General features: G+C 42.3%; 1 protein-coding gene across 25 annotated transcripts in view; it reads right to left on the bottom strand.

The window, feature by feature from the left end:
- NEB (nebulin) overlaps positions 1–21,276 on the bottom strand; it is a 272,007-nt gene that overhangs the window by 220,705 nt on the left and 30,026 nt on the right. For all 25 annotated transcript variants that reach the window (XM_040357978.1, XM_040357987.1, XM_040357983.1 and 22 more), the window contains 10 exons: positions 17,862–18,005; positions 14,102–14,209; positions 12,559–12,663; positions 12,375–12,479; positions 9,950–10,054; positions 7,364–7,468; positions 7,075–7,179; positions 6,785–6,892; positions 5,310–5,426; positions 1,192–1,293 (listed from right to left, as the gene is read on the bottom strand). In XM_040357978.1, coding sequence (XP_040213912.1) covers positions 1,192–1,293; positions 5,310–5,426; positions 6,785–6,892; positions 7,075–7,179; positions 7,364–7,468; positions 9,950–10,054; positions 12,375–12,479; positions 12,559–12,663; positions 14,102–14,209; positions 17,862–18,005 — 1,104 coding nt within the window. The remainder of the gene's footprint in view (positions 1–1,191; positions 1,294–5,309; positions 5,427–6,784; positions 6,893–7,074; positions 7,180–7,363; positions 7,469–9,949; positions 10,055–12,374; positions 12,480–12,558; positions 12,664–14,101; positions 14,210–17,861; positions 18,006–21,276) is intronic.

Raw genomic sequence — 21,276 nt, 5'->3', positions numbered from 1 at the left:
TGAATCTGGCTGGTTGCATTTGAAAAACACAGCTGTTTATTTAGAGACTTTAATAAATAGGACCAATTGCAGCAAATGCAGGAAGTGGAGGCCAATTTGTGACCCCAGGTTTTAGCTGTGTGCTTGGTACCTGGATAACCCATAGATTTAGCTGCTTGGTTTGTTCCTGTTTAACTAACGAGATGCATTGATTGCATTTAATTATTTAATTAAGTGCACTGATCATCAAACTACTAAAAATACATAAATGTTATTCTTAATAGTAATAAGGTTGTATTTTCTGGAATTACTGACCAAAGTATCAAGGTATCATACACTGAGTACTAGAAGGCCCACAACAAAATTGATATAAAGTGTTCGATAGATGAGATGTCAAAAACATTGTATAGATTTTAGTTGGAAGATAAGTTCTTTAGAATCTAAAGCCTGGTACACACAATGAGATTACTGGACAGATTATCGGACAGATGATCGTTCGGTTTTTTTTTTTTTTTTGCATGCCTGTCTCCAAAAATAAAGAGGTTACTAAAGTTCGAAAAAAATTCTTGTATAACAGAATAAAAATTTGTAAGTGATATAATGTGTTGTATTGTATTTGTATTGTATTTTCAGACATAAACTGTGATGATTAAATGAAAATCATATGATTTTGTATTGTACAAGAAATATTTTCGTGTTTGTCCCTTTGGATAATTTCAGACAAAAGCTGTGTACTAACGATCAGATTATTGTACGAATGCTTTGAAATCTGTATTTTTTTGTATGATTTTCTGCACATGGGTATGGGTCTTTAAAAGTACTTATACACATGACAGCTAATGTTTGTTTGTTGCAGGCAATATGGTGAGATTGAGAAACAGTGTCTGTTGACCTGATCATTCTAAAGACTATACTTTATTTAACTCATCTTGGGACAAGAACCGACCAATTGGGCTGCATTTTCCTTGCCATTAAGGTGAAAAAACACGAGGGTTTACAACCTCTTTAATCCTCATGCTTTTTGTCTGTCCCCTTTAATTACTCTCCACTTTACTTTTTCCCTTAAACCTTATTTTGAAGCCAGAATTGGTTCCTGAAGCATCCCATGTTTCCTATTAGTTGTCTAATTTCCAAGTACTCAATTATTATTTCCTAGACCACAGTCATCAATTCCTAGACTGCAGTTCATCAGAAACTGTGAGCAATACTCACATCACTAAAATTCTTCAGGACATGATCAATCTGAAACTTGGGGGTGTCACAGTAATTAATACTGCTTCCTTTGGCTTTTTCATACGATTGCTTGTACAATATCTGAAATGAAAGAATGAATAGGAGTAAGAGATGAGATTACAACATGTTATAGTAGAGTTGTAAGTGGTGAAAGCTCCATACCTAGTTTCATCCACCATCCACCAACTACAGACATTACAGGGAGAATAAATCTCTCTTAGGGTTCTTCATAGACACTATGGGCCAAATCCACAAAAGAGATACTCCGGCGTAAGCCGTCGTATCTCTGGTTCTAACTTTGGAACTGATCCTCAGAAGCAGTTTTCCTAAGTTAGGCAGAAGATCCGACATCTGTAAGGGACTTACACTGCCGGATCTTAGGATGCAGTACCGCATCCGCCACTGGGGGCATTTCGAGTCGAAATGCCTCTGTTAGTATGCAAATTAGCACTTAGGGCGATCCTCAAAGCTTTTGTGCCTAGTTTTTTCGCCGTAAGTGTTAGTTTGTCTGGTGTAAAACTAGGGCTGCTTTTACAAAGTGTAAAGTTAGTCACACCTTGTAAAGGCCCATTCAAGCGACGGCATTTGGTATGCATTCCCGAGGGAGAACTCCACGGCAATTTGTAAATTCCAAACCGGCATGGGTTCCCCCCCAGGAGCATACCAGGCCCGTAGGTCTGTTATGGGTTGTAAGGAGAGCCCCCCTCCGCCGAAAAATTGACGTAGGGGGTCCCCCTACAATCCATACCAGACCCGTATCCAAAGCACGCTACCCGGCCGGCCAGGAAAGGAGTGGGGACGAGCGAGCGCCCCCCCCCTCCTGAGCCATGCCAGGCCGCATGCCCTCAACATGGGGGGGTTGGGTGCTCTGGGGCAGGGGGGCGCACTACGGGCCCCCCCACCCCAGAGCACCCTGTCCCCATGTTGATGAGGACAGGACCTCTTCCCGACAACCCTTGCCATTGGTTGTCGGGGTCTGCGGGCGGAGGCTTATCGGAATCTGGGAGTCCCCTTTAATAAGGGGGCCCCCAGATACCGGCCCCCCACCCTAAGTGAATGGATATGGGGTACATCGTACCCCTATCCATTCACCTGTATGCAAAAAGTAAAAATTAATAAACACACAACACAAGGCTTTTTAAAATATTTTATTATTCTGCTCCGGATGCCCCCCCTGTCTTCGTTATTAGCTCAATTACCAGGGGGGGCTTCTTCTTCCACTCTCCGGGGGTCTTCTCCGCTCTCCGGGGGTCTTCTCCGCTCTCCGGAGGGGCTTCCCCGGACCTCGGGGGGCTTCTTCCATCTTCTCCCCTCTTCCGCTCTTGACTCGGCGAACCCCGGTTCTTCTGCAGCTCTCCGGTGCCTTCTTCTTCAGCGCTGGCTGCCTGCTATGTTTGTGTGTTAGCTCGATTTCAAACAGGCAGCCGGCGCGGTCTTCTGTGGCGTCAGGGTCTTCTGTTCTTCTCCCCTCTTCCGATGTTGACTCGTCGCCTGTTGTCGCTGTAATGATGGAAGCGCGCCTTGCATCACATTTATATAGGCATCACCGTCCCATCATGCTCCGGCAGGTACCCACGTGGTGGGTGCACGTGGGTAGGCACCCACCACGTGGGTACCTGCCGGAGCATGATGGGACGGTGATGCCTATATAAATGTGATGCAAGGCGCGCTTCCATCATTACAGCGACAACAGGCGACGAGTCAACATCGGAAGAGGGGAGAAGAACAGAAGACCCTGACGCCACAGAAGACCGCGCCGGCTGCCTGTTTGAAATCGAGCTAACACACAAACATAGCAGGCAGCCAGCGCTGAAGAAGAAGGCACCGGAGAGCTGCAGAAGAACCGGGGTTCGCCGAGTCAAGAGCGGAAGAGGGGAGAAGATGGAAGAAGCCCCCCGGAGTCCGGAGAAGCCCCCCCGGAGAGCGGAGAAGACCCCCGGAGAGCGGAGAAGACCCCCGGAGAGTGGAAGAAGAAGCCCCCCCTGGTAATTGAGCTAATAACGAAGACAGGGGGGGCATCCAGGAGCAGAATAATAAAATATTTTAAAAAGCCTTGTGTTGTGTGTTTATTAACTTTTACTTTTTGCCTACAGGTGAATGGATAGGGGTACGATGTACCCCATATCCATTCACTTAGGGTGGGGGGCCGGTATCTGGGGGCCCCCTTATTAAAGGGGACTCCCAGATTCCGATAAGCCTCCGCCCGCAGACCCCGACAACCAATGGCAAGGGTTGTCGGGAAGAGGTCCTGTCCTCATCAACATGGGGACAGGGTGCTCTGGGGTGGGGGGGCCCGTAGTGCGCCCCCCTGCCCCAGAGCACCCAACCCCCCCATGTTGAGGGCATGCGGCCTGGCACGGCTCAGGAGGGGGGGGGGGCGCTCGCTCGTCCCCACTCCCTTCCTGGCTGGCCGGGTAGCGTGCTTTGGATACGGGTCTGGTATGGATTGTAGGGGGACCCCCTACGTCGATTTTTCGGCAGAGGGGGGTCTCCTTACAACCCATAACAGACCTAAGGGCCTGGTATGCTCCTGGGGGGGGGAACCCATGCCGGTTTTTTCGTTGAAAATTGGCATGGAGTTCTCCCTCTCAGGAATGCATGCTGAGCGACGCTGTCATTTTTTGTTTTAAGTATTTGTTTTCCCGGCGCGTCTTTTTTTCACCCGTCGCAACTTTAGTGTCCCGTCGCAATCCACAAAGCCGCCCGGCGTCAATTACGTTCACGCGATGCACGTCGGGAAAATGACGTCACACGCATGCGCAGTACGGCCGGCGCGGGAGCGCGCCTCATTTAAATTGTAAACGCCCCCCAGAGAGGAGGAACGCCTTACGACGGCGGCACTTAACTTACACGGCTTGAAATTTTTACGTAAGTGCTTTGTGGATCAGGCACTTAGGTAAAAACTTTAAGTCAGTGTAACTTAACTGCTGAAAGTTAAGTTACGCCGCCTGGCTGAGGATTTGGCCCTATATGGCCACATTTAGTGGACACATAACCAATACTCGTATATGAGCTTGATGGACATCTTATTTCAAAACCATTGCCACTATTGTAGAATTGCAAACCCCCCTGCCCCAAACACACACACACACACACACATACACCCACATAGTTGTGCGCAGGGGGTGTGCCGGGTGTGCCTGGACACACCCTAATCACCCTGTGAGCCAGAGCCAATGATAAGGCAGTACAGCCTACCCTCCTGTACCGAGTCCACTACCTTATTACAGATATCGATCCCCTTGTTTCTCCCATTTCAGCGCTGTCGGCTTCTCCTCCACTCCCTCCCTCTGGTTGCACTGTAGGGGGATCAGTTCTAGCATCTGGACCTCCATCCTGTCCTTAGTCCCTTTTTCACTCTTAAATGTAAGACATCAGGGGTCTGTTTAGAACCCTGATATTTCGCCAAAGCCCCTCAAAAGGGCAGTTAAAAAATTAAAAAAAATAAATAAAAATAAATAAAAATATTAATAATAATAATAATAATAAAAAAGGACTCGCCGCTGGCTAGCTACTGTCTCTGTTGCTCTGTGTTTGAACTTTGGGGTGCACACCCTAATGCAGTAGGCTGCACACACCTATACACAGACCTATGTGTCTGCCAAAAACCTTCACTCTTCTGGGAAGGCTCTCCATGTGATTTTGAAGTGTGTCTATGGGATTTTGTGCCATTCATCCAAAACTGTATTTGTGAGGTCAGGTTGGATGAGAAGTTTTGGCTTGCAATTAACTATCCAAAGTTTTTTTAACACCATTGAGGTCAAGGCTTTGTGTAGTACACTCAAATTCCTCCATACTAAATTTGTCAAACTTTGGACCTGGCTATGTGCACAGGAGCGCATTCATGCTGACACTTCTCCGAACTGTTGCCAAAAGGTTGGACACACACAATTGTGTAAAATGTCCTTGTTTGCTGTACCCTTCACTAAAACAAATCAACTCAATCATTTTGAGGAGTGCCCATATGTTTGGCCATATAGGCACATCCTTGTCCCTACATTTTTCTTTAAAGGAACCTTTATCCTTTATAAGATCCTCTGAATAATTTATTTGCCAGTCTGAAAGACTGTTGGTGTAACTGTAGACCTAAAACTTACATCACTCAGGGAATTTCCAGCTTTTTTGAGTTGCCTCAGCAAGGGGTTTTCTGTGGCAGGAAGAGTATGGTAACCTGTGGGTCCCTTGGATTTTTCATAATCTTCTTTATATTTCACCTGTAAATGTAAAAAAAAAAAGGGTTGAAAACAGATTAGAAAGCAGTAGTACAGTATTGTACTGCATTAGTCATGAAGTAATGCAGAATGTTTGACGTTTGAGGTATAAGTTAGTGTTATACTTCAAGTCATACCCTTTATTGGCTACCTTAAAGCAGAACTTCTGCTTTTAGCACTCCTCCCCACCTTACAAGCCACATTTGGTATGTAATTTTTTGGGGGTGGGGAGTGGGTTTTGAAAGGTACTTCCTGTCCCACTTCCTGCTTCAGTCGCTTTGCCACCTAGACGACTCCTTCTCCCTCTCTGCAATCTTCTGGGACACATCACAGGTCCCAGAAGATTGCGTGGCCACTAAGGGAGCGCATCACAGTGCACGCCCAGCTGGCAAGCTGCAAGCTGTCACAACCGGGTGCCCACACTTGCAATGACGGTGCCCTGGAGAGGAGGGGGAGAGGAGCGAGGCTTAAGGTGGCCGCATCGCTGGATCGTGGGACAGGTGAGTGTCTGTTTATTCAAAGTCAGCAGCTATACTTTTTGTAGCTGCTGACTTTTAAAAAACTTAAACGATTGGAACTCTGCTTTAAGTTATTAAAGGTGCAAGCTTTTGAGATGCCATGGATCCCTTCTTCATGCTTCATACGTACGCCCAAAGATGGGATCTAAGGCATGCTAAAAGCTTACATCTTTAATAACCTATGTTGGCCAATAAAGGTATCACCTAAACTCCAAGCAAACTGCTGAGAAATATATATTAAAGCAGTATTAAATCCAAAAGCAAACATTTATTATATTGCATCTTACCGATTCTTAGATGTGATGGCTGTATTGGTCGTTTTTTTTAGGCTTTTTTTTTATTTATTTTCATCTGGTGATCTGGCCAGTATATCTGTTGTTTTTAAAAAGAAAAAGCTCTCTGCCAGATGTATCAGTTTACATTAATGAGACAAACCATTTACACTGGCAGGTGCTTACAACGATCAGCTTTTATTTACTTATGTAAAATCTTTATCCTAAAAGGAAAATAACTGTTTGCTGTAACGGATTATAAAGTATGAGCTGGAGTTTGTCTCTGATTTGTTAGTATATTTAAATCAGGTAGTATATCTAACACTGCCTCCCCTCCCCAGTCTGACAATGCTGCTGTCTGCTGTGCCCCCAGTGCTCATTTTCATCCAGAGTAGGGGAATTCTAATATAGGAGGTGTGTTACTGACCAGATCACCAATGGAAAAAGCCTAAAAAAAACCTAATGCAACCAACATATATAATGATTGGTAAGCTACAATAGAATACATTTTTGGTTTGGGTTTTTGGGTAACATATATTTTTATTACAGTAGAAAAATAGCTTTCACATACCGTGCTAGCATTCAGTCCTGCCTTCTTATTAAGCTTATATCCTGGTGTATCTGTCTGCATGAAGTTGATTTGGTCTTTAATACTCTCAAAGTCTTCATGATACTTTATCTGTTGAAAGAAGGAAATGAATTAGAATCAATTCGGGTTCTGTACTCTAAGCTGACATTTCAGTATTGATTTACAGGTGTTAAAGACCATGTCCAGGAGGGCATGCTGGAAAGTAACAGTTCTACAGAGGTTGGCAAACACAACATTACCGTCTTCTGCAGCATTGTCTTTCATATACTCACATCACTCAGATTATCGGAATTCATTCTGGCGACTGCAATTTCATAACACGGGGTCTGGCTCCATTTGCCTTTTACCTTGTTCTTATAATCCTCACGGTACTTAATCTGTGTTAGAAAACACATGTTACACGTCAGAGTTTAAGAAAATAAAATAAAAAAATTAAGGAAAGGGTGGGATGGAAGAAAAAGAGCAAGAGTGGAGGTAAGGAAGGTTAGAAGGAAAGAGCATGAAATTGCTAGAAAAAATAAATGGCCAAAAGTGGCAAAAAGAAAAATAAGAAAAACTTACATCGCTTAGCTGTTGTGACACTTTCTTGGCCATTTCAATATCAGGTCGATCAGCCAGCTGTGTGAACTGCAGCATTTGTTCATTATGTCCTTTCTTATAATTGATCTGTTTGAAAACCAATTTAAAGTTAATGATATGCAAATGGTGGTTGATGACAGCCAGTTGGTAAAACTCAGCTCAATGCAACACTTATTTTGTTTTGGATAGTCCAGGGAAAGATTGAAATTTTTGTCCAATTTTTTTCATGTTAAAAGGAAAAAAAAACATGCATACATGGAAGGAACACCAGACCAAAAGATAAAAGAGATCAATTTCATTTACTGGTATTGTGAAAAAAGACAGGCAACGCATTTCGGGCAAAGGACTCCCTCAGGTTTCGATAAAAAATTAGAACCTTGAATGGACTAAAAATAAAGCTTTGCCATATGAATCCGTGTAGGGAAGAAAATTGCTGGAATAAAAGAATTACTTACCAGCAGTATCTGCGTGAGCAATCCAGATAAAAAGATGTTTCTTATCTTGATTGCTCACGCTGATACTGCTGGCAAATAATTATTCTAAACCAACAATTAGCTTCCCTACACAGATTCACAGAGAAAGGGTCCTTTCACACGGGCGTTCCGTATGTCCTCCTTTTCCTCCATCCATGTATGTCTATGGGCTAGCAGAAGTTAGCGGATGATCATCCACTGACATCCACCTCTGTTAAGTTCCTTTTTTTGAGACAGAAGAAAACCCTAAATGGATGTTAGCGGACGAAATCCGTTTACATCCAATCCGCTGACATCTGGTTTTCACCCCAAAAAAGTTCAGCTTTTTAGTTCAGTTCAGTCACTTGTCAGCAGACATCAAAACAGATATAAAAATGTACCTGCGTATCTGTTTTTGATCTTTTTTGTTTACCAAAAAAAAGTGACTTAACTGAACTAAAAAGCTGAATGCCCATATGAAAGGACCCAAAAGCTTTATTTTGAGTCCATTCAAGATTCTCATTTTTAACTGAATGCCCTGATGGAGGGGAGACATTTGACTCTAGTAACACATTGGCCGTTGTTTAGCACAATACCCAGGGCCGGATTCCAGACAAGGCCAACAAGGCCAGGCCTCAGGGCGGCAGTGGGTGCACGGGCGGCACTGCAGCTGAGAGGAAGAGGACACTTTTACTTTCATATCGGGAGTTCCCCCTGTCACGCGGATGGTGAGAGGAGAAAAAACAGAGGGAAGAGGTGAGATATTTCTTGGCAGCAGCAACCCCCCTCCCGGTTCTCAATGTAATTTTGTCATGTTCGGCAGCAGCACCCCCCAATGCTCAATGTCATTTTTGGCAGCAACCCCCCAAACCCCCCCGCTTCTCAGTGTCCTGACGAAAAAGTCCCCCGGCGGATAATGTCCCCCCTGTACTGCGCAGGTGGGGGCGGCATTAAAAGACCTGGCCTTGGGGCGGCAAAAGGAGGAAATCCGGGCCTGACAATACCAATAGATAAAATTCTCTTATACTGTGTGTCGCTCCTTCCATGTATGCATGTTATTTATTTATTTCTAATAACATTTTTATTCATTTTCCAATTATATAAATACGTTATTCACAATTCACAATCTTCCCCCCCCCCCCCCCATTATCCCTCTTTCTAATATATTTGTTTTGTTTTCCTCTATGGCCTCCCCTTCTCCTCTCAAACTCCCACCAACGTAGAGTATTTTCTTGTGCTCTTAAACTCTACGCAGCTCCTCCATATATTTACACATTTTTCTATTTAATACTCTCCATAATGATACAATACTTCCATGTTGTAAATTAACTCTAGCCTTTTAACCCAGTCTCTTATCGTTGGGATTTCTGGAGATTGCCAATATTATGAAATCAAATATTTTGCTGCATTTATTAGGCTAGGAATCACCGTTTTCTTATATTGCTTTATTGTAAGTTTAGTGTTGTGAAGTAAATAAGTTCCTGGGTCTTTAGGCATTTCCTGTCTCTGTTGTATAATTTCCTGCAAAAATTTCTGTATTTTTGGGCACTCCTACCATATATGGGTCATTGTTCCTCTTCCCCCCCACAACCTCTCAAACAAGATGATGATTTCTCCGGCCGACATTTGTGCCTTGGTAGGTGTTATATACTATCTTGATACGCATGTATAATTAATTTCTATCGTGCTTATGTTTATTATATGTATGCGCTTTTTTTTTTGTAACCTGTTGGGGTACCCACTGGAGAGTAGCCTTGTCTGTTGTGAGCAATAACCTGAGTCAGTGGGCTCTTCAAATGTGTTTTCCCTCTCACTACTTCGTATAAATATATATTAAAGTCCCAGCACCTCTTGGATATCTTTTTTTTTCATTTGAGTCTATTGATATCTGTGTCTTCCTGTCTCTGTGGAGACTGCTCCCATGTTCTTTGCACAGGCTCCACAGGGACAGGAAGTGGGGAAAATAGCCACAGTGAGCTAATAGACACAAGAAAAAAAGTATGACATATTATTTTTGGAATCCGTATTTACATAGAATGGGTCTTCCCTATCACAATTCTTGAAACTATTATAACTGAAATATTATCGTGATGCAATTTCTTTTGGCTATACTTACATCACTTAGAGCTTTCTGTGCCTTAGCAACTCTTCTCAGTTCTGGACTATCAGAGTAAGGAAAATACATTGTTTTATCTTCATCCCAATCTGCTGTATATTGTTTCTGAAACAAGAAGAAAATATGAATAAAACAAGGCAGAATGAATACAAGTGAGAGAAAAAAAAGGAAACAGGCTAGACACAAGACACCTACAAGACATATATACTACCATCCTGCCGGGAGTTATGGGATAAGATAGATTAATCATCAGGTAAGTTGGCTGAACAAGTGTTAAGGGCTATTTTGGCATTGGAACTTAGTTTTTCATTTAAATTAAAAGCTCATGTTTATGTACAACTCTAGCCAAAAAATGTTGTCTGTCTCCTGGTTAAAGTGATTTTTATGTATGACTTTAAGGGTCCATTCAGATGTGTGTGTCGTGGTAATGTGCTGTAAAATACACATAACCGCAATGCACGGTAACATACATACCATTCATTGTTAATGACACTCCAAAGTGCAGTAGTGGTCAATGCAAAGCCACATCAGTGCATCAGAATGCGCATGATGTTCCCAACACAAAGTTCATCTGAATTTTTGGGATCATTGCAGTGCATTGGCAGCCTATTGTACATGAATTAACAGCAACTGCAGTTAACATACTGCAGGGGTCTGTACAGGTCTGGGCCATAAATACCATCTGTGTTTTCATAGTTCCTTGTCTTCAGTTTCTGTCTTTCTCATCATCCTTATGGGAACAGGTGTAACTACAAAATGCTGCCAGAGATTTATTGTTGATCTACTAGAAAATGTGATTTTATTTTAGCCTGTGCCTTATTGGAAGTATTTTTCCCTCACTTTCTTTTATGTCTGTCACCCATCAATTAGCTGATTTACCTACATTAACTGTCTTTCCAGTCAAGGTTTAAGGAAATATGATTTTTTTTTTTCTAAAAGGGATCAAACTCTAACCTCCCACATCATATCCAACGTGTAGGGTTATGGGTAAGAGTTTCTCAGTCTATTGTAAAAACCGCAATAGCTTCTTATATTTTAGAAGTCACTACCAACAATCTTTTGTAACATGGTGGTAGTTGCCAACAAAACAAATCTCTTGCAACATGCATGTATCTCTAATGCAGCCTTTTTCAACCAGGGTGCCCAGGCACCCTGGTGTGCCTTGAGGTTTCTTCAGGGGTGCCTTAGGAAAATGCATAAAAATGTATCAAAAATTGTATACAGGCCAGCAGGTGGATCAAGCCTGCATTTAAGAGCCACAGGTTTTCGTTATGCACCATTATGACTTTCTAGACACTGGCATTCTAACAACCAACAATGTCATCAGTTAAGGAGGATGTCTGTTAACTCCACAGCATTCTTGTTTGACCCTCCTGTGCCCCTCTCCCTTAGCACTGGGGTCACATTATCTAACTGATGGAGAGAAACTGAGGGAGAAGAGAAACATTGGCATACTAGTCAGTACCAGTGTGCAAAAGTGTGTTTGCTTTGGAAGAATAAATTACCTCTGACGTTGGGTGTTCTAGGTGTGGATGTTGCTGCATTATGTAAAACTATTAGAATAGTTTATAACATTTTAGAATGGGGTACCTTGAGAGGGTCCATAATTTTAAAGCGTGCCTTGAGATTGTCTATAATTTTAAAGGATGAGGCATTGGAAAAAGCTTGAGAAACACTTCTTTAACACATTGTATTGTACCATGCAGCAGTCTCTTAAGTGGCAATCCTCTCTTGTAATATCCAAGGAGAGCTAGGGGTAGAGTACTTATAATGAATCTCCAACCAATACAAACTGAAGTTTTTAACTCAGCCTGATGGTTTAGGTTTGGCAGAAAGGTTTCCACAAGCGGGGACCCTCCTGAGGGGCAGCGGTCACCTGAATTGAGGAATCAATGTGAATTTGACCCAGAAGGAGCGCTAAACAAATGCTTCTCAGAGTCTAAAAGTATTTTTGTGATTATAGAAGTGAACTGAAGAAAACAAAAGGCAGCCAACATGTTTCAGTGGCCACAAACAATCCCCTTCATCAGGGAGTTAGAGCCTAAAATAGTGTATAATGTACTTGCATAACGATTCTGGACACATCATTCAAAGTCAGTAAAATCAGAATATCCAGTATGTGGACGCTTGTGTTAGTGTCAAAGCAGCAAGAGCTCGCATGAGACAAGAACACTGCTAGGATCCGTTCATGTTTAAATATCAATAATCTTTAGTAGACTAGAGTAGATAAAAAACAAAAACAACCAACCGAAGGTGGAGCTGATGCAGAATTTAGTCTCTTCCTTGGTCTTGCTTTGCTTCCAGCAGCTGGCATTCAGACCCTACCTCCATTATTTTGACAGACATGTGCTCACCATCATACCATTGTTTAGTAGATTAAAAAAAGTAAATAGAGAAACATACGGCAGTGTTCTACAATACTTACCTTGCTGAGCATTGCAGTATTCTTCACAGCTTGCACCAACTCTGGTGCATCCGGAGGTAACAGGTACTTCTCCTTAGTATCCTCCCAATTCTGCTTGTATAGAACCTAAAACAGCAGAGTATTCTGGTTAAGACTGGCACTCAAACAGAGGGAGAATCTACCTGTGGACATCAAGCTCACTTACCTTGCTCAATTGCAGAGACACTTTTTTAGCGTGTTCAATGTCTCTGGCTTGTCCATCTACGTGGCAGTTGGTTCTAGCGACATTGCCATCCATACGATACTTCACCTATATTAGAAGAACATTGTAATCAGAACATACCTTTATACCTATATCATCCTACTTTCCCTGCTACATCTGTCCTACATCAGTCCTACTTTGGTCCTACTTCCATCCGCTTGGAAGCCTTGAATGAACAAGATAACATTTTGCTCCGACTTTGAGATACACTTGTTCTTTGACCAATCAAAACAATCCCAGTGTGACATAAATTTCTATTAGGCTGGGTTCACACTATACTACATGAGTTTCATCCTACTTTGCGCTGCTACATCGGTCCTACATTGGTCCTACATTGATCCTACATTGGTCCTACATCCATCCTACTTTCATGAACAGGATACTACTTTGATCTCACTTTGTGATAGTCTGACTTGTTCTTTGACCAATCAAAACAATCCCAGAGCGAGATAAATTCCTTTTACTGCTGCTGTAATCACATGTCAGATGTCAAAAGTCGGATGGTTAGGACAAGGCTCCTACTTTGGTCCGACTTCAATGATATTCAATGGGCTGAAGAAGGATCAATGTAGGACCAAAGTAGTACAGGGAGCATTTTCAAAGTCGGACCAACTTGTGTAGGAACCCAGCCTCACTGCTGCTGTAATCACCATGTCGGATATCACAAGTCAGATGGTTAGGACAAGGATCCTACTTTGATCCGACGTCAATGGTATTCAATGGGCTGAAGTAGGACCAAAGTCGGACCAAAGTAGTACAGGGAGCATTTTCAAAGTCGGACCGACTTGTGTCAGACCAGTTAAGACGGCTCTCATAGGGAATCATTGATTTTCACACGTCATGCGACACGAGCTCCCAATGTTGGAGAGTTTGTCGTACCAGTTTGAACCCGGCCCCAAAGTCAAGTCCTCATTAAAATGATAATATAATTCAGGTGGAAAACTGTCGGGAGAATAATTCAGGAGTTTTTTATATGTCTTTAAGAGCTGGAATACCTGAAGTTTCCAGCCTGCTCAAAAGAAGCTCAAACTCATGAAGTTTTAAATTGCTGCAATAATTCTATGTACAGAAGATCTGTCAGCTTTGGGGACCGTTCATGCACCCAAGAAACCCAAGCATTAATGGTTCATAATTTGTTATAATATTAAAGCTGATAGCTGGGAATGCAACTCATCCCTTACCCCCCCCCCCCCTCCAAACTAATCACTGGGTTCATAAAAAAATCTATCTCATATGATCCACCAGGTTCCAAATGTTCTCTCTTCCTCTCTGCAGAGTGGGAGGGGCCTTGTATCGCATTTGTAGTACACCAATTTCATTATGCTGCAAATTGTATGACTACTAATTTCATTTTCCCATGTGGCTCGTACCCTTAACCCTATCAGATTATTCCATATCTGTACCAATATACTGGTTGACTAGCATTTTCTGAAGTAAGCCAGAAATGATATTCCCCATACATTCTTTATACAGTAAATGGAATTACCTCACTCAGCTGGTCTTGGGCCTTCTTGATCCTTCTGAGTTCAGGAGTATCCATTGTGATAGCATAAGGCTCTCCCCGATGTTTTTCAAATTTTTCTTTATATTTATTCTAAGAGAAAGATGAGTTGTTATTTAAGTAATCAGTCACATTTCAATGGAGGGGGTCTTATGGTCTAAGCACTGCTTTGAAATTAGTTTAGGTTGGGGCACAAAATTTTAGTTTTCAATGCAATAGTTTTTGGAAAAGGTTTACCCAAACATTTTTCGATTACACATGGTTTCCTTATTATTAAGTGTAGCATATATAGCAACTAGCGCTGCACCTATACAAATACCAGTATCTGTGCCAATACTAAGCTTTTGCAGGGGTACTTGTACTTGTGCAAATGCTTCAATACTAAAACCAATACGTTTTTGTGATTTAATTGCGACTTGCATTGACTTCTGTTAAATAAAGTCGCAAGCTGCAATGAAATTGGAGGTCCAAATTGCACCGATCTGAGCTTTGAAATCGTGCTACATCAGCACGATTTCAAAGCCACAGATCAGTGCAATTTGGACCTCCGATTTTATTGTGACTTCATTTAACAGAAGTCAATGCAAGTAAAAAAGGAAGAATGGCTGCACGGTCCTGGTGCTCGCTGTGCTGTATATGCTTTTATTTGTTGATCACTACAATAAAGACTTTGGCATCCTTCCGGAGTGTGGAGCCATTCATCCATGTTTCCCTGCTGATCTCGAAAGGCGAGCCGGGCATGCGCCTCTGCTTTGGTGCGCTGTTTCTTTAAATTTGTGAACTCATGTGAGGATATACAACAACAAGCAATGTAGGTGAATATATTGATACAATCACTTCTATAACGAGTGCTCAAACAAATAATGTATATAAATATACTCTAATTCATCACTAGTGAAAAAAAAATCCAGTAAAAAATGCATTGTGCAAAAAATCGTATTGGAGAGTATTTGCAACGCTATCTGAGCTAGCTGGCAGGTTGACACTGCCGCTAGGGATACAATTCACGCTTTAATTTTTCAACCTCAATGTAAGTGTAACTTGTATATCTTTTAATAAAAAGTTGGCTGATTCAGGCTGGGTTCACACCATTTCGAAGTGAATGTGGGTTCCCAATCATCCAATTCGTAATAGCAAAAGATTTTGAGCCCGTTCACATATCTCTGCTGCGGCTTCAGTGTGAATTTGCATAGGAGCCCTGTGTGTCTTTTGATCAAATTCAGACACAAATTCGGGCTGAAATCAGACCTGAAATGGTGATCTAGGATGCACAGGACCTCTGCTTCTCCCTTTCCATTTATGATCCTTGAATACATGGAGTTCATCCCTGCAAGCATGTCAAGACATACTGTTTGAAATCTCCACATCTGTGATTACTCCTGCACAAGCTCTTCTGATCTCTGTAAGACCCCTTTCACACTGAGGTAGTTTTCAGGTGTTTTAGCACTAGAAATAGTGCCTGTAAAGAGCCTGAAAACCGCCTGCTATTCATTTCAGTGTGACTTTTCACACTGGAGCAATGCACTTGCAGGACGTTAGAAAAAGTCCTGCAAGCAGCATCTTAGGGGCAGTTTGGGAGCTCTGTATACAGCGTTCCCAAAATGCCCTACCTGTTGAAATGAATGGGCAGTGCTTCCAAAATGCTTGAAAATCACTTCCAAAATGCCGCAACACTTTTAACCCCTTCTTCGGCTATGAGCACCACTTTCCCGCTAACGCTCGGACGGCCCCAGCGTGGAAGGTGTCTAATAGGGATCCATCTGATCTGGTAAGAGGCCATCCCTTTTTTCTTGTGGACGGAGCACTTTATCAATTCCCTTTGAAAACTGGCAGACATGGAGAGGAATATATTTACACATTTATAGAAGTGATTGTATCAATCTATTTACCTGCTTGTTGTTGTATCTCATCGCAAGAGTTCACTAATTTAAAGGAACAGCGCACCATTTTATCTCTTCCAAGATTTGAGTTGCAGCAGTTCCAAACCAGACCAGCACAGAGATATATTTATACTTATAAATGCACTTCTGCTTTGGAAGCAACAAAAGACTTGCAGCACTCACACCTTTAGTGGTCTTTACTTATTAATCACAAAGTCATAGTAGTGAGTGACCCTGCTACTTGAGTGGCAACAATTTAAACAGTTCACATCACAGGACAAAATACACAGGTGTGAACATGAAAAAAATGCATCCAAGCGGCAAAATAGGTATTGGTAATTGATATTGGCGAGTACTTGAGAATAAGTATCGGTACTTGTACTCGGGTTTTAAAAACTGGTATCGGTGCATTCACAATAGCAACTGATCAGAATCAATTGTGTACTTTATGTTGTGGTTCTCTGCTTTGTACTTTCTTCTTTGCTCCTGTTTACTGAAAATTTAAATGTATCTGCTCTAGTATATGGTCCATATAACATTAAAGCGGTGGTTCACCCTGCTGAACAACATTTCAGCATACAATTCGGCATCGTAGCGCGAGCTACAGTATGCCGGTCTTACATTTTTTTATCCCCGTACTCACTGTTTAATCGTACCTAGACGATTCCGTCTGCCGCGGGGAATAGGCGTTCCTAGCAAGAGGGAGGGTGATTGACGGCCGACTCTGGCACGTCACGCTCCCCGAAGACAGCCGGAGTAGGTCTCGGCTCTTCACGGCGCCTGCGCACAGGCTATGCGCAGGCGCCGTGAAGAGCCAAGCCTATTTCGTCTATTTCCGGAGAAGCGTGGCGTGCCAGAGCCGGCCGTCAATCACTTTCCGTCTGGATTGGAACGCCCATTCCCCGTGGGCAGTCGGAATCGTCTAGGTAGGATTAAACAGTGAGTACGGGGATAAAAAATGTAAGACCGGCATACTGTAGCTCGCGCTACGATGCCGAATTTTATGCTAGAATAAAAAAAAAAAAAATTATTCTGAGACAATGCAGTAGAGATATTTCACAATTGAGTGGGTTGGTTGAGAAGTAACATTTGACCTCTGCCCAAAACTAAACGCTAGACCTCTGGTTAAGAACAGGTTGATATACATTTAACATGATGTCATCCACTGGTTCAAGGTGGCCACTGCTCTGGTCCTTGTAGCAACTCTACTGGGAAAACCCAATCTACACAAAAGGAACTTGAACAAGCATAAAACTAAAAAAAATGGTAACATCTAATGAAAAGATGCAGCATTTGACTCATTGCCTCCGGACTTTGCTCTGTGCATTTCAAACAAAGAGATGTTCCTTCAGACTTTAATTTCACTATTTGTGTTCCTTTTTCTTCCTGAATGAGATGCTCATCTGGAAGTTCAGCAAACCTCTTGTGTGGACAGGGTTTCTTTGGGATGTCCAGCAGTGTAAAATGTAAATGTAATGTAAAATGTAAAATGGATACTAGGCACAGAGCAGTGACCACCAAGAACTGGTGGATGACATCCTACTAGGCGTACATTGACCTATTGTGAACTGGAGGTCCAATGTTACAGTAAGTCACCTCTTGCATTTTGAGTGAAGGTTACTTCTGTCTGCTAGTAAAAAGTAAATCAAATATTAATGACAAATTTAAGGCAGTGACATGTTAATACCATTTGTCCACTAGATGGCAGGACACCATCACATTTATACATCACAACGTAATGTCACTATTGGGGTACATAAAGTGTAACTGAGACACATTCCCCCAGGAGATTAGCATAAAAAGTTGAAAGTCCTATTAAAATGGAATGTATTCTGTTCAAATAAAGCAAGAAATAATAATCTCACCTGACTGAACATCTCCTGCATTTTCTTGCTGTGTGCAATGTAAGGCGTCATAAACTTCGATGTGTCCACCTTTTTACGGATTTTTCTCTTTCTTTCGCCGGGAGCAGCCGATGCCACTGGTGCTTTAGGGGCATCAGTCGTTGGCTGTGCAAACGGAAAAAAAAAGTCAAATATTTTTCATTGATTGATGGTTATAGTATTCTAAAACTTTTATTTTTGAAGATCTTCAATAAATTTGCCATAAAGCAAAAGCAAGGGAAATTAGAGGGCTGTAGCTTGCTTAGTGTTGAACTAAAACAGATGTAGAATGCAGCTATTTTTCAAACGTATATTTATCTAAACACAGGCCGCTGTAAACACGGACTGGTCCCTCTTTTAGGTCAGTCTGCACAAAACCGACATTTGATTTTCTGAGAGGTTTTGTGGACTTGATTCAGTTATTCCCCAAAGCTGGCTTCACACCTACAGTATGCACTTCTATTTTCATCTTTTTTTTATGCAATTGTTTCCAATGCTTTTCATACATTTACTCGCCTTTTTATCTTGTGTTTTCTCAAATTAGAGCTCAGCATCTACTGAGGGTTGAGAAGAGCCTGCCATTTTCCAACTGTAGCTAGTCCAGGAGCACATGGCTTATTGCCAAGGGTGGGTCTCAATAACTATGTGTTTGATTTATATGGGCCCCTTGGTGGACGTCAATGGATAAAAAAAAACATACCTGAACTATTTCCTATGACATGCCACAAAACAGCTGCACCTAATTTTGCACACTCCAGTTTTAGTAAATCTCCCTTTGGTAGATGAGTGTTTGGACTAAAATCCCATATAGCGTGTGCAGTAATGCGCACCACTGAGTTCAGCTGGTTGGGAGGGTATTCACACAACCAGAAGTAAAAAATACTTGCATCAGCTGTAGAGCAATGAAGCAACCCTTCTCTTTTTTACAGGGCAATTGTTTTTTTTGTAATTAACTTTGCGATAGCATGGTCACTGTAACACAAAAGACAGTGGCAACCTGTTCATGAGGGGAGCCCGGGCACCACCCCCTCTCTCCTCGCCACCCCCCTATATGGTTAATGCATAGATTCATGCATAGCATGAATCTATCCATGGCCCCTGCGCCTACCCCCTATTCATGAGTCCGGCCCCTTTCAGAGCACTGAGCGCATGAATTACAGTGGTTAGATTATTTTTTGGAAGCACCTGATTAGAGCCAGAGGCTCTTATAGGCTTCAAAATAAGGGTTGCAGAGGATGCGTCCAAAGGCCACCTAGGTGTGTTAAAACAGCAAAGGAATATTTGCTGTTGATACACTGATCCTTAATCCGTTCAATCAGAAGTGGAAGGCCGCCGCCGCCGAGCAGGGGAAGCTGCCCTGTGATGGGGTAAGTGCTACCTACCGACCGACCGACAGGGGGGGAGATTGGTGGGGTTGGTATACTGTTTGCCGCCCCCACCAAGGAATTTTTCCACCGGCCGCCACTGGCAAACGGTTGAAACCAGAGACACCACCAGGCCATTAGTAAAGTGGCCAGTCCACCTATTTCTCACATATTTAAGGTATGCATTCAGTTTTTGTAAAGAGAATATTTTGAGACAACTACTTGATGTTTTTAGATGCTTTGTGAGCTAGTTACATTTATAATGCTTTTAATTTAATACATTGGTATGCTAGTGATTTGCTTTTGATTTGCTTTATGTTGCTCCTTTGAGCTATCTCTGAGTTAACATGAGCTGCTCTTGCATTTACAGTACATTAATTGCAAGGGAAAGAAAAGCCATTAAACCACAATAAATGTTTGTGAACACAAGCTTTAATGTTCTATGCAGGTACTAAGAGTGGTATACAGGTCATTCAGATTAGAGGTAACAATGTTTATTTAAAATTAAGAACAAAGAAATAAAATTGTGCTGTACAATACATCAGCCATAGTAAGCATCATTGTCAGATAACAATTAACAATAACTTTAAGTACATACTCACCAGCACTTGATGGGTCAAGGGTCTAATAGCACCAAGCTAAAATGATTTGCTTACATTGCAAAGCCTACAGCCATGTAGAGTAATGTTTATGAGATGAAAATTTGCAATGAGAAGCCACACATTAAATAGCATGAATGAGGATGAACCATCAATAACATAAGCGGTTATCCAAGACTTGCAGTAATGGATAACAAAGCAATGGAATGGTCTGATAAAAAAAGATTTGTTAATATATAAGCCAAGCTTAAAATATTAGCTATTTTTCCACCTTATGAACCTCAAATCGTGAATGCTACTAAAATGTAAAAAACAACTCAAATTTAGGAACCTTTATATACAATTTGACGTAAGGAGAGCAAAGTAATCAACTCTGTTCCAATGTGCCTGTACAGGTCTATTAGAGTGTAATTGCAACTTTGGTGTGGTTACCCTTATAGCATTGCTACTCCTCCTCCTTTAGTCTTATACTCATCTGTTCCCAACCCAGCAAGTTATTGTTGACTAGAGCACACACCTGCATGTAATAATGATCCCTGATACCGGTGCTTGCCATTCATTCCTTAAATGCTTTTAAGTACCATTTTGAAGCATTTAAAATTTTGCATTTGCAGGCACTTCAGTCACTTTATGTGCTCAATGATATATGTCTACGTTCTGCAGCTATGTTGGTATTCTGGACACAAGGGCACATTTAGGTAGATTCACGTAGGGGCGCCTAAAGTTAAGATCGGCGTAGCCTAGCGTGTTTACACTACGCCGCCTTAAGTAAGAGAGGAAAGTAGATGATTCAGACACTTACCTCCTTACTTAGGGCGGCGTAGTGTAAACACGGCGGGCGTAAGGGCGCCTAATTCAAATGGGTTGGGGGGGGCGTGTTTAATGCTAATGAGGCTTGACCTCAAGTTTTTTTTTCGTTTTCTCTTACTGCGCATGCGCCGGGCGCCTATATTTCCCAGGGCGCATTGCGGCTAAGTACGCCGTACGGGCCTATTGATTACGACGCGGATGTAAACGACGTAAATCCCGATTCGCGGACGACTCACGCAAACGACGTTAAAATTTCTAATTTAGCGGCGGGAACGGCGGCCATACTTAACATTGGCTAGTCCACTAGAGCATAGCTCTAACTTTAGGCGGCCTATCCCTTACGGAAACAACGTAATTCGACGGCGGAGGCCTGGCGTACGTTCGTGAATCGGCGTATCCCCTAATTTACATAATCTACGCCGGCCGCAATGGAAGCGCCACCTAGCGGTCAGTCAAAACATTGCAATCTAAGATAGGACGGCGCAAGCCGTCCTATCTTAGATATGTTTAAGTGTATCTCTGTTTGAGAATACACTTAAACATAGGTCGGCTTAGATTCAGAGTTAGGTCGGCTTATCTGTAGATAAGCCGGCCTAACTCTTTGTGAATCTACCTAAAAGTGTC

Source organism: Rana temporaria, chromosome 6 (assembly GCF_905171775.1).
Source record: "Rana temporaria chromosome 6, aRanTem1.1, whole genome shotgun sequence".
NCBI classification, from domain to species: Eukaryota; Metazoa; Chordata; class Amphibia; order Anura; family Ranidae; genus Rana; species Rana temporaria.
The sequence above is the reverse complement of the archived record's forward strand: the minus strand, read 5'-3'. Positions and strand labels throughout refer to the sequence as shown.